The following is a 12,132-nucleotide window of genomic DNA, read 5'->3' as shown; positions in this document are numbered from 1 at the left end:
AGATCGCATTTGTGGCACCCGCTGCTATCAAAGAGAGCAGATATCAAAAAATTCTGTGTCCTTCTTTTTTTTAACAACAAAGAGAATACAAGCTCAATGGCCTGCTCTCTTTGCCTATGGGGACCTGTGTTTGTAGATATGGCAGCCCGATCTGTTTCACCAGGACAGTCACTGTTCATTAGAGAAAAAAAGGTGTATCAAGCAAATTGTTTATGTGTTGGTTTACATGTTCCCCTTTAGTACCACACAGTGACCCGGTCACATGCGACAATGGTCATCTGGTCATCGGCAGCGTTAAGTCGTTTTTGTTTTCGTTTTTGTGAAAGTGAGTAGCAAGCATGCTATGCCACAGTGACACATGCCAAGCAACCCCTTGGTTGGCACTTCGGCGTGGGCAATGTGCCCTTCGCCGGGCTCCGTGTTTGACGGTTGGGTGCCAGCACTGAGTTAATGCTTGATTAGGCCAGAGCAATGCTCAGCCCAGCAGTGCCTCCCAAGGTTCCAATTCTAGTGTCCACTCCAAATGTATGTGAATGATTTCCAAAGCTTGAGTGTTCCAAATTCCAAAAATAACATATGTCTGAGGTCTGGGCCCTCCATTTAGTCCTTGGACGAAGCCAAATTCAGCAGATTTGTGTGTTAAATAATGTACGGAGAGGATTTTAATACCTGGCAGCTAAGTTCCCTGTCAGTTATGACTTTTTATTGTATAGATAATAAATTCAGTCCGTCACTATATAAAAAACACGATAGTCAGAATAACCACAGGATGTCCCTGACGTTATAAAAACCGGAGGTTAGCTACCCTCAACTGGCCAGCACTGAGCATAAATGCTGTCACTTGCCAGTCCCATACAGACACATTCAGTATGGAGGCGTGGCCGTTCAGCAGCAGTGAAAGAGGCAATCGCCTCCTGATGCTTTCATCAACATTTCAATGAGCAGTATTAGAAACCCTACTCCTAACCGCCCCACCCCTCACCTTGTGCCTTCTCCCTGGGGTAATAATCAGCCACGGTAATAGCCCCCTCTCAACCCCCCTAAACCCCTCAAGGAGCCTGATGGCCTCCCTGAAGGCCTGCCACAAAGCCAGGCCGAGTTCTGTTTTCACAGTTGACTGGTGGGTGGTGTAAGATTCCCGAGCGCAGCAGTCAGGGGGTCATGTCTGGAGTGTGCCCACCCTGTGCCAGACCACAGGCTGCCTCCACTCTGACACAGACACGGCACAGGTAGAGCATGGCAGTTTTTGCTGAAAACCTACCATCCCTGAGAAATACTGTGGACATCAGTAACCCAGCATGCTTGTGGATGTGTCGTGTGTACGTATTCATGTCCTATTTCTGTATTGTTGCCCATGTTGTGTGTGTGTGAAACTTGTTTTTGTTTTTTGCCTTTTTATGTCAGAGAAAATGTCTTTAGGGTTAATTTACCTCGTGTTAAAAGAGGTTGATCTTGTTGGAACTACCTAGTAAAATAAAGGTTTGATAAGACAAAGAAAGGGATAAGGAACATATGCTCTTACATAGGGAAGTGTGAAGTCTTCCCAATCTTATCACATTTCTTATTACTCTTTCCTTTTTCCCCTCATCTTCCTTGCCTCTTTGATCCCTGTGTTCTGTGATAGCTTTCTTGATTTCCCACTAGTGCCCTGTCTCCTTTCTCTCTCTCTGTGTCTCACACACATAGGCCAAACTGCGCAGCTAATATATTCCTTAGATTTGAATTTTGCCTTCAGCTTAGCTTTTGTGAACGGTGCTGCTTACATGGCAAACAAGATAAAGTTTAAAGTGGGACCTTCTCTGAGACCCATGACACAAAGGCCCTTCTGAACACCACCGTGCTTTCACACCGAGCAGTGATGGTGTGTGATTGTGTTCCATGGAGTCACAGGCAGGCTTTTTTTTAGGGGGTGGTAGAACCCTCATGGTCTAACTTGGATGACTTGAATCCAGCATAAACAATTCTAACTCAGTGGTGGGTCTTTTTTATTTAAAGTATGTGTTTTGTTTTGTTTTTTCCTTAAAAACATTATTGTTTTATTGTCAAGCTAGTCTACTGTCATTGTCATCCTGAAACTTCAACGATAATATATGTTCATTTTGTCCTCACTTACCGGTAAAGATCTTCCTCAGGAGAAAACGGGCTGTCTGCTGTTGGCCAGATCTCTTTTTCACCTGCTCCATTCATCTTCACACACTGTCAAGCTGCTGATTGATACAGGCCATTCAAGGCCCATGCTCAACCTTTGGCAGCTTAATCATTCAATCTACTCCCGTGTGTCTTCTGTCCAGTGTGGAAGGTTTAGTTCTAGCCTGAACCTGGTAGCCATGCTTGAAGCCTGTTGGCACTACCTGTACCATTAGTTACTTCAAGCCTGACCCAGCCACTCTCTCATCTGCCACTCAGATCAAAGAGGAGAAGTGAAAGGGAGAACACACACATGCACACACACACACACACACACACACACACACACACACACACACACACACACACAGTGTAACATTATCACTCTGATCACTGATCAAAAAATATTCAATTTGTATGTAATTCATATTATTTTTAATGTTGTTCTCCCCCAAAACACAGAATGAAAAGTAGTGTTTTAAATATATAAATTATACTTTATGGCCATTTAACTATGAAGTGGCGTGACGGAGCTCTTTGGGAGATAATGAGATCAGAATGAAGACAGGTGAGACTAGCGTTCGCCTGAAGGAAAATGGAGCATAATGCCCATAACAAATTTCATGACCACACAGACATGTATTTTTCTTCCATCTTCATGACGAGAGCGGTGCACTTTGCTTGGGATAAAAGAGAAGGAGCCACCAGGACTGTGTGAGTGCTCTTAACCTTGCAGAGCTTTAGTGATGCCACGAAGCCTCTTCACAGGCTCCTACGCTCTGCCAAAGAGAAACTGGCAGTGTTTGGAAATGTGTCCTTTGCCGTGGATTTCGTAAAATGAGGGATTTTCAAGAATGTCAGGGAAAATGCCCCAGGCAAATTGCAGCTGCAGATAAAAGAAAAAAAGAGAGCAAAATGCCTTTTTTTCTAAATGGAAAAGGAGCTGGTGGAGACTATGCTCCTGTGCACCCTGAAACTGTCCCGTTTAGCCAGGTCTGAAAGCATGCCAGGCTGGGAGTTACACTCTCCACTGGACTATTTTCACCTTTGGAGTGGAAGAGGATTTCGTCTGGGGAGATGTGGCACATCGGGCTCACACTGTGTCTATGAAAGGAGATTTAATGGCCACTTAGCATTTAACGATAAAGCTGTCAGGATGGCATTGGGAACAGTACAGGATTTTACTGTTTTTTTTTTTTTAAGTGAGCTGAGCTTGAGTCTACTGCTGATAGTAGTGTCAGGAATATGACTATTGTATATCTTATAGTTATGTGAATGTTATAGGTCCCTTATACAGATTCTGTAGGCCTTGTCATAATACAGCAAGTGGTGTTCATATATTCATGTATTTTCTTTTATGATCATTAGAATACTACAATTAATCCATTCTACTATGGCTTCAGAGCTGAAGGGTCAGTTATCATGTAAATGTGGGATGTGTATTTAAGAAAATTCTAAAATGGTCTTCTTATTATCTGTTGGGTACCCCACGATACCCAACATACTGCATAATGATTCAAAAACATCCAAGGAAAAGTGATCTCACTGCTTATACTCTAAATTTGCATGAGAGAAAGTATGTGTGTGTGTGTGTGTGTGTGTGTGTGTGTGTGTGTGTGTGTGTGTTGTGCGTGTGTGCATGTGTGCATGCGTGCGTGTGTGTGTGTGTATGTGTGTGTGAACAGGTATACCTGCTGCTTGACTGTGCTGATTATCTGTCTGGGAATGAGTTGAGGTTCTATTGCAGTACTCAAAGTGGCACTTCCTTCCTGAGCACACTCCAGACTATGTGTTTCACAGCTGCCCAGCAACCTGCTGGAAGGAACCCAACCATGTGTGTGCATGTGTGTGTGTGTTTGTGTGTGTGTGTGTGTGTGTGTGTGTGTGTGTGTGTGTGTGTGTGAGTGTGTGAGTGTGTCTGCACATGTGCATGGAAGTTCCCATGGGGGTGTGTCCTCAGTGGTTCCTGTGAGCTGGCACGACTAAGACAGCATGTTGCCTAATGACATGAATGAAATTTGAGGTGTGTGTGTGTGTGTGTGTGTCTGGAGAGAGGGAGGGGATAGCTTTTTGAGCCAGGCTCTCAAATATGTGTGTGTGTGTGTATGTGTGTGTGTGTGTGTGTGTGTGTGTGTGTATGTGTGTATGTGTGTGTGTGTTCCTGTTGCGCCAAACCTGACTCCACTCTCGTTAGGAAATTCCATTCCACATTACTGGGTTGTCTTGGCAATTGAATGGCTCAGGTCCCAGACTGGTTCCCATGAGATTTAAAAAAAGAGTGAATTAACTGTCATCAGTGAACTTTTGCTAGGCTTGACACTTTCACCATTAGTTGACTATGTCAAATATTGCCGTTCATTCATTATACTCTTACAATTTAACTTTTTGCCACTGACCAGAAAAACCTCTCTGTGGTTAAACAAGCAAGATCTGTGAACTTTTTCAGTTTATGGTTGAGGGAGAAGCTGCAGATGTAGTGGGCCTGCACCCTAGTGTGGTTAACTCAGCCGATGGCGAGTCTGCAACTTCAGAATCCTTCACCTCGGTTGTGAAGTTAAATGTGTGGTTTCAACCTCGTAGCAATGGCAGAACAGCATGGCTTCATGTGCCTATTTGGTGAGCTTTCATCTAACACGTGCTCCAGAGCAAAATACAATGAGTCATCCCCAGGAATGCCCTGTGAAGAACCTATAAGAGCACTTGAGGGTTTAGGCAAATTTGAGGCTCGCTTGTATATGTAGGTCGTGTCAGTTTTACTTGCAAACATATTCAAGTAATGGTGAATGGGGTTTGATAGCACTGCCTCAAACAACGCTAGTGGATTTTTTATCTGGTGGCGAACGTTTGGTGACTTCTAAAGACATCCACCTTAAAAATAGACATCCACCTTAAAAAGCATGTCATAAGCCCTGGTCAGGATGCCTTGCATAAGGATTACTGAATACGAGGACTCTGCACATACTCAGGAAAACCTTAAATGTGACCACTACACTGCAATAAGTCATTGTTTGGTATCAGCTGCAGCAAATAGACATTTCCATGCCACTGCATAGAGGGCTTGGTAAACAAAACTGAGTGAAGGGTAGCCTTTTTGGCTTTTAAATAGCACCTGTTGTAATATTAGCAAGGTGGAGGGGCAGCTTTCTACAAGTTCACATTGTTTTTGCATGCCTTGTGAGCATCATTTCAAGATTAGCCACATTCCTCTAGAGGCCATGAAGGAAAAAAAAGAATTTCTTAATGCTAATAGGTAGATGCTCAAATGCTATCAACAGGTCCTGGTGATATATTGCCGCTACCTACCACCCTTGCACACAGTGTTGCTCGATATTTAAGTAAGGGTGGAAATCTTGAGAATAAAGCTGACTTTGGGCCAAATCCCTGCTGGCTGGGTTCCAGCCTTGTCGTCGTGGAGACGGGGGAGACCAACGCCTGCAGGCTGTGGGTGATGCATCATGGTCAGGCCTGTGGGGTGGTCGTGTAGAGGGACAAAGTAAACATCATCCCACTGCCACAGACAGAATGTATTTCGGTCCCCACGTGGGGAGCTCCCCCATCAGGGTGACCCAGGCACACGGTCCTGGCAGTGCATGCTGCTCAAAATTTTGCTTTCACTTGTCCAAACTAGAAGGGTTTTACAAACCAGAGCTGAAATCCGGCTTGTCCAGCATCTCCATTTATTGCTGTGCACAGACTGACCAAGAAAAGCAATGCAAATCTGAAAATGTGCATATGTAGGTGTGAGTGTGATTCATCCACTCCTAGTGAAGAGGGTCTCTGGCCAAGCATTTCTGTTGCTATACAACTTTGCTTCTCAGTGTAAAGGCCCAGATTCAGCCTAAGCCAGTCTGTTCAAAGAGGAGTGCCACCCCCCAAAGTCAATGGTATTCAGTGAGCTCCAGCTCTAATGGTCTTTGTGTTGGATTCTTAGCATTCAACTTGAATCATTCCTCATTCACAAGAATGTGCTTTAGTATTGATCAAATGCTTTAATCCTACTTTTAAATAATATGAAAAAGTCTATGAATTTACAAACAAAACCCATTTCATTCCATATTTTTTGTTGGTGAATATCTTGGAACAGACCGCTCAGAAGTAAGGCTCAAAGTAATTCATTAAGCAGATAAATAAACATAAATTTTATTCTTGAGGCCTAGAGATATCTCCTGTGATCTGCTCTATACTATGTGTTCTGTTCAGCACTCATAGTTCTGCTGATAGGATATATTCAGCAGCTGACCCCCTCCTACACATATAAAAAAAGGAGAAACACACACACACACACACACATAGGCAAATGAATTTGTCACTGACTAATACATCTCTTCCTGTTTTACAAAACAAAAGCAAAAACTTAAACTGAGGGGGATTCCTGTATCTGTGCAGTGAGCAAGGTCAGGTTGGTCGGTGAAGCTAGCACGAGAGACTGCATTGTGAAGGGGAAACAGAGCTGCTGCGCCCGAGCCGTGCGCTTCGCTGCCCCATCCCCCACACTCCGATAGCGAAGTTCTGCTGCTTTTGCAAAGCACTGAGGCTGCGCCGCTGAGAGAGCGCGAGCGAGCGAGCGAGCTCGGGAGAGCGCAGGCAGGCAGAGAGAATGAGAGGGGGTGGGTAGAGACTGAGAGAAGCGAAAGAGCGCATTGGAAGAGTGGGGGAGAGAGCATGGCTGTTCTCATTTAGTTGTTTGCTTTATTCGAACCAACCAGTTATTTGGGCACTGAGACAAATTGTGATTTTCACATTCATTTTACTGAAGGTGTGGTAGGGCAGATTTGTTTACTGAGGCTTAAGTAGGTTTTTTCCGTCCCTCTTTGCACTGCATTTCACTTTTTTTATTTTCACTTCCTGCTCTCAGTCCATCCCCCATCCTCCTTCCCTTTCTATCATCTCTCTCTCTCTCTCTCTCTCTCTCTCTCTCTCTCTCTCTCTGAAGCGCACGCACAGGCTGTAATTTCATGCTTTCCTCTCCACAGATCAAGCTTTATGCTGCAGTTATTAGCCCCCAAATTTTCTGTCTGCACATGTAAAAGTACACTTTCAGCCTGCTTAAAGGGATAAGTGAGACTACAGCAAGCACCCTGGTATAATTATGAAAATGTCATTCTTTTATGTTTTTTCATCGTATACATTGTAAATTCGATATATATATATATATATATATATATATATATATATATATATATATATATATATATATATATATATATATATATATATATATATATAAAACGTGTCATACACGTAAGCAAATATAAGAACAGAGGATTTAGTATTTTTTTCATGGGTTAATCAGTCTTAATGCTATCAAATAGTTTGATGTATAAACGCGTTTATTCCTTTTACAATATGTGAACTGAAACTACGCTAGCTCTAACTACATTTCAGACGTTTCTTCCCCACTCCCGATCCGTGCATAACGTGAAGATCCACCCCGGGTATTGCATTTAACTGCGTGCCTCGGTAAAATGGCTGTGTCTCGCGGAGCCTCGTGCTGGTTTGATCGGTTTCTCGCGCATACTGTCGTTCTGTAACAGAGGCCCCCCCACATTTTGTCGGTTAAATTAATTCCCGGGACCTTTATTTATATTCTTCAACTAACTTTTTTACTCAGAAACTGCAGAGAGGACCGGATCCGGTCTGGAGGTAGGGGGTATGATCCGGGACACGGGTACATTGTTATAAATAATTGTATTTATATTCAATGCTGCTCAGAGCTTGATTGTGACTGACTCGCTTTGAAAGAGAGGGAGAGAGAGGGATATCATGGCCGCTCAGGTCGCCACTCTCAACACAAGCCCGCCCGCCGAACTTAAAAAGCCGGATCGGGACCCACAGGAGGAGTCGGTACCAGGAGAGAAGCAGCAGGAAAATAAGGAGTCGCGACCAGATAGTGGATCTCCGGGACAGAAAGAGCTGCAGGACGGGGCCGATGTAGGAAATGCAGGGGGAGGAGGGGATCCTGACATGAAGAACGGGAACGGGAATTCGTCCAGGGTGAACAATAATAATAACCAGAATGATTCCGGGGGACCTGAAGGTAACAACCATCCCGGGATGGCTCACCACCACTCGGGTCCTTTCCCTCCACCTCCTTACGGTTACCAGCACTACAACCGGGCCCCTTTTCATCAACATGGCGGACAACAAAGCCCTGGCATGGCAGCTGCAGCGGGGCCGGCTGTGCAGCCGGGGAGCATGATAGACCCCTACCCGCCCAACTCACACGACCACGGCTTCCCTAACCACTATAACAATTACAGTCCATTTCCGAATCGGACACCGTATCAGGGTCAAGGATACGGCATGAATTCCCCGCGAAATAACCAGCCTCCGCCGGCTGGGGGACAGTCAGCCAAGCAGCAGCAGCCACCAGGAGGAACTACAGCAATGGTCGGTTCTTATAATAACCAGAGGTATAACATGGGAAACCCTCAGCCAACTTCAACCCCAACTTTAAATCAGCTTCTGACTTCTCCAAGCCCCACAAGAACCTACCAGAATTACCCACCAAATGACTATAACAATCAGGATGGGGCTAACAAGGGACCAGGGGACATGGGCAGCAGTAATCAGTATGGTGGGGGCCATCCGGGTTGGCAACAAAGAAGCCATCATCCACCCCCCATGAGCCCGGGAAACACTGGACAACCACTCAACAGAAATCAGGTAAACTTTGTTAGGCTCAGTACTTTTTCCCACGTTCAGACTAGTCAACGTGAGCTTATAGAGACCTGTAGTACTGCATAGAATAGCGAACTGCTGTGGACCTGCCATTGTTTCTCTATGTCTTCTCTAAAATGGCTGCCTCTGTTTTCCTCCTAACACAATTTTATATGAGGATCTTTTACGTGCTATAAGAGTGTAATTTTACTGTATGTCTCCACTTCTGGATGCTTGCATAGACTGATTTGTATTGCATGGAGTAGGTGTGAGGGGGCATGACTTTGCTTATGGAAATTGAGAAGTAATGGTAATTTTGTGAAGCAGAGGCACCTGAATGCACCAAAAAGACTGCGCAGTCGCTTTCTGTCTTAAGTTTCTTACAGTCAGTATTTAGGAACAACGCTGAAATGTTCATAGTTTAAAAACAAACGCTCTTTAGGCCCTGAGAAGTAACGTGCGTACCAGGATATATCTGTTTCGTTATGTTTGATAAAGGCGAATTAATTCGTACGTGGGGCCATTGCTGCGATACACAAAATGGCCAAACTCTTTCTTGCGAGAGACGCGTTGATATCCGAATTGTTTGTAACATTCTCGCTAGTAGACTCGAGTACCCGTTGATTTTTAAATAAGCATTATTTATTCTTTTGAGTATTGTCGTTTCGCCAGCGTACACCGTAATGTAGCGCTGTTCGCTGTCGCCTGGTAAACACGGTCAATGATTTGAGTAAATGCAGCCTGCTTTGCTTTGGGATTTGAATTATGGAGGTAAAATCCTTCTGTCAAAGCCAGGAGACAGTTGGTCTTGGGTTGACATGCTAGCTGAAATCTGATTGGCTCACATCTCCTGCTCTTGGCCATTTATAATTGCATCTAATGTAATGGCGCAAAGAGCCCTGCTGACGGGCTGCTGCTACTGCTGCACTTGACAAACATTTAAGACAAGGTTTGCCTGTTAGATGTGCAAAACACACACAGATCCAGTTAAAACGGCAAGTTATCAATCTGTGAATAGAATAACATTTAAAAAAATTCTATCCATGATCCTGTGTGCGTGTAGTATGTATGTATGTATGTATGTGTATGTATGTGTGTATGTATGTGTGAATAAAGGGTATGTATTATGTATATCTGCACTTTAATTGATCACACTGAGCTGCATTCACTTTCGTTGTCTGTAAACTGGCACTTGAACATGTATGTGATCTGGATAATTATTGCAATACTGCAGTTTTGCTTTGTAGAGAGACTATGTAAAGCACTATTCCCAGTAATAGAAATAGAGTATAATATAAAGTATATAAGGCTTTTCTGGTATAGGAATAATGCTTATCTTCATTTTAATTTGTAAAGCCTCCTTCAGATATTTTTTTTAAACTAATACTTCTCCCATCTTTTTTAAAAACAGAATACTGATTTCATAACGTAGATGCATGTTTTACTGATTCAAACAAAGCTTTTTCTTCTGATTCTGACATTAGATGCACTAGGTGTGGTGGTTCCTTTTTACACAGCATATGAGCATGCTGATCTAAGAACAGCTTATTCTCAACGTGTCTGTAGTTCTGACAAACTGAGGCTGTGTTTACAAGCCATGTGGATGTCAGCCAAGTGTCACTTCTTTGTGCGTCTTATGCATTCTCATTCTGAACGTGTAACCATGTCAACACTAATAAGCTTGTACTCGGGCTTGCATTAGAAATATTCAGAGTAGGATTTATGCATAGTGTTGGTTATTTAGCTTTTTGCCAGAAACACATCAACCAATTTGTTTTAAACTGGTATCATACATATTAATTTGTGATTCAGATGTTAAGAACACCACTTTTTTTATTTTTTTTACTACTGTCATTTCTAAGTTTTATTTTATTTTTTTTTATTTTTTCTCATGTGATGTTGCTGTGTGTAAGGGACACCCTGAAGCCAGGACTTTTTTAAAATTCAATTTGTGACAACCTCTGTAGGCTGATAAGAGTTCACTCTCCATGTAGGCTGATAAGGTATTGAAATTGCAGAGTTCACTCTGGTAGTCGTCTTTGAGAATCTAAATACATACAGTTGTCTTAAACTCAACAATGATTTTCCATGTGTAAATGCACAAGCACATTAGAAGCATTGTGTTGCAACTCAAATTCAGGCCTTTTTTGTTTTTTATATTGGCAAACCTGTGTCATGTGTGATTGTGCAGAGTGGATATTGTTGTACTCCTTCATTTTAATTTAATCCAAAGGTGCAATGTTGCTTTCTGTGTTGTTGTGCTAGAGAAGTGTCATAATGTATTGTGGTTTCATGATATTTAGGCTACATGTTTTATTTGTACAGTTGCAAGCTTGTATAATTCACAGTATTTGCGGATTAATGGGGTCAGTTACACATTTCTTATCAAAATGTCAGCTATCTACACGTGTGTGCTCAGATGCTATTTAACTTGCTAAGGGGGAGTTAGCTGAAGTGCAGCCGAGCTGGAAAGATTTAATCTGATTGCTGACTAACAGTAGCTAGTTAGCATCCGTGAAATAGTCTCTTCACCTATGTTAAAACCTTTTTTTTTTTTTTTTTTTTTTTTTTTTTAAATTGCACTAAAGACGTTAGTCTTTATCTGAAGGTAACCACTCAGTTTAGGTCAGACATTATTTAGTCTAAGGTATATTTCACAGTCATAAGTGAAGAGTTGCTAACAAACAAGATATTTTTGCTGTGCTTAAACAGCAAAACAGGAATGTAATTCCCTTGTTTAGGACTTTGTTCCATACACTGCTGTATTGCAGATATTTGACAAGCTATATTTGGACTGTTTTTGCAGCATTTTTCTTAAAACGAGTTTGATATATTTTTTTTGTCAATATTGAGAGCTCTGAAATGATCTTTGGCAATTTTACAGTCTTCAATCAGCAGATAGGATTCTTGTAGCAATTGTACATGGAAAGCAGCCTGAATCTTCCCCTCCACCCAATTGAAATGCCCCCCCCAATGAAGTACCTTGCCAGTAAACTAACTGACCTGGACCCTGAGTATGTGCCTACAGTGTAGTTCACTGAATATATTGAAGATTAGCCTATGGCCATACTTCGCACAGATGTTTTCAGACTGAGTTTCCCCTCAGAGTTGTAGTATGATGGAAACTTGGAAATGAACATGCATAATTTGGGAGCAGACTTTTTATTTTATTTTTTTAACAGGGAGCACTTGCCATTGGGAGATTATACTACGGTGTGTCCTGGCAAAACTGTGCGCTTGGATTTTTTGACCTCTTAAATTCATTCAGATTGTGTATGAAGTCATATTGATCCTACAGCCAGCCCCCCTGCTCAAACTACTGTTAAGATGAGCTATACAGGAAAC

The 12,132-nt window shown here is 42.7% G+C and overlaps 1 protein-coding gene across 2 annotated transcripts in view; it reads left to right on the top strand.

Annotated features, from left to right (window-relative positions):
* The first annotated feature begins 7,598 nt into the window (after positions 1–7,598).
* Positions 7,599–12,132, top strand: part of arid1ab (AT rich interactive domain 1Ab (SWI-like)) — a 48,804-nt gene continuing 44,270 nt past the window's right edge. For both annotated transcript variants that reach the window (XR_004775867.1, XM_035525130.1), the window contains exon 1: positions 7,599–8,793. Coding sequence is in view for 1 of the 2 variants with exons in the window: in XM_035525130.1 (XP_035381023.1) it covers positions 7,891–8,793 (903 nt within the window). In the remaining variant the exon portion in view is untranslated. The remainder of the gene's footprint in view (positions 8,794–12,132) is intronic.

This window comes from Electrophorus electricus, chromosome 4, assembly GCF_013358815.1.
Source record: "Electrophorus electricus isolate fEleEle1 chromosome 4, fEleEle1.pri, whole genome shotgun sequence".
NCBI lineage: Eukaryota > Metazoa > Chordata > Actinopteri > Gymnotiformes > Gymnotidae > Electrophorus > Electrophorus electricus.
Note: the sequence above shows the minus strand (reverse complement) of the source record. Positions and strands in the feature narration are given on the sequence as shown.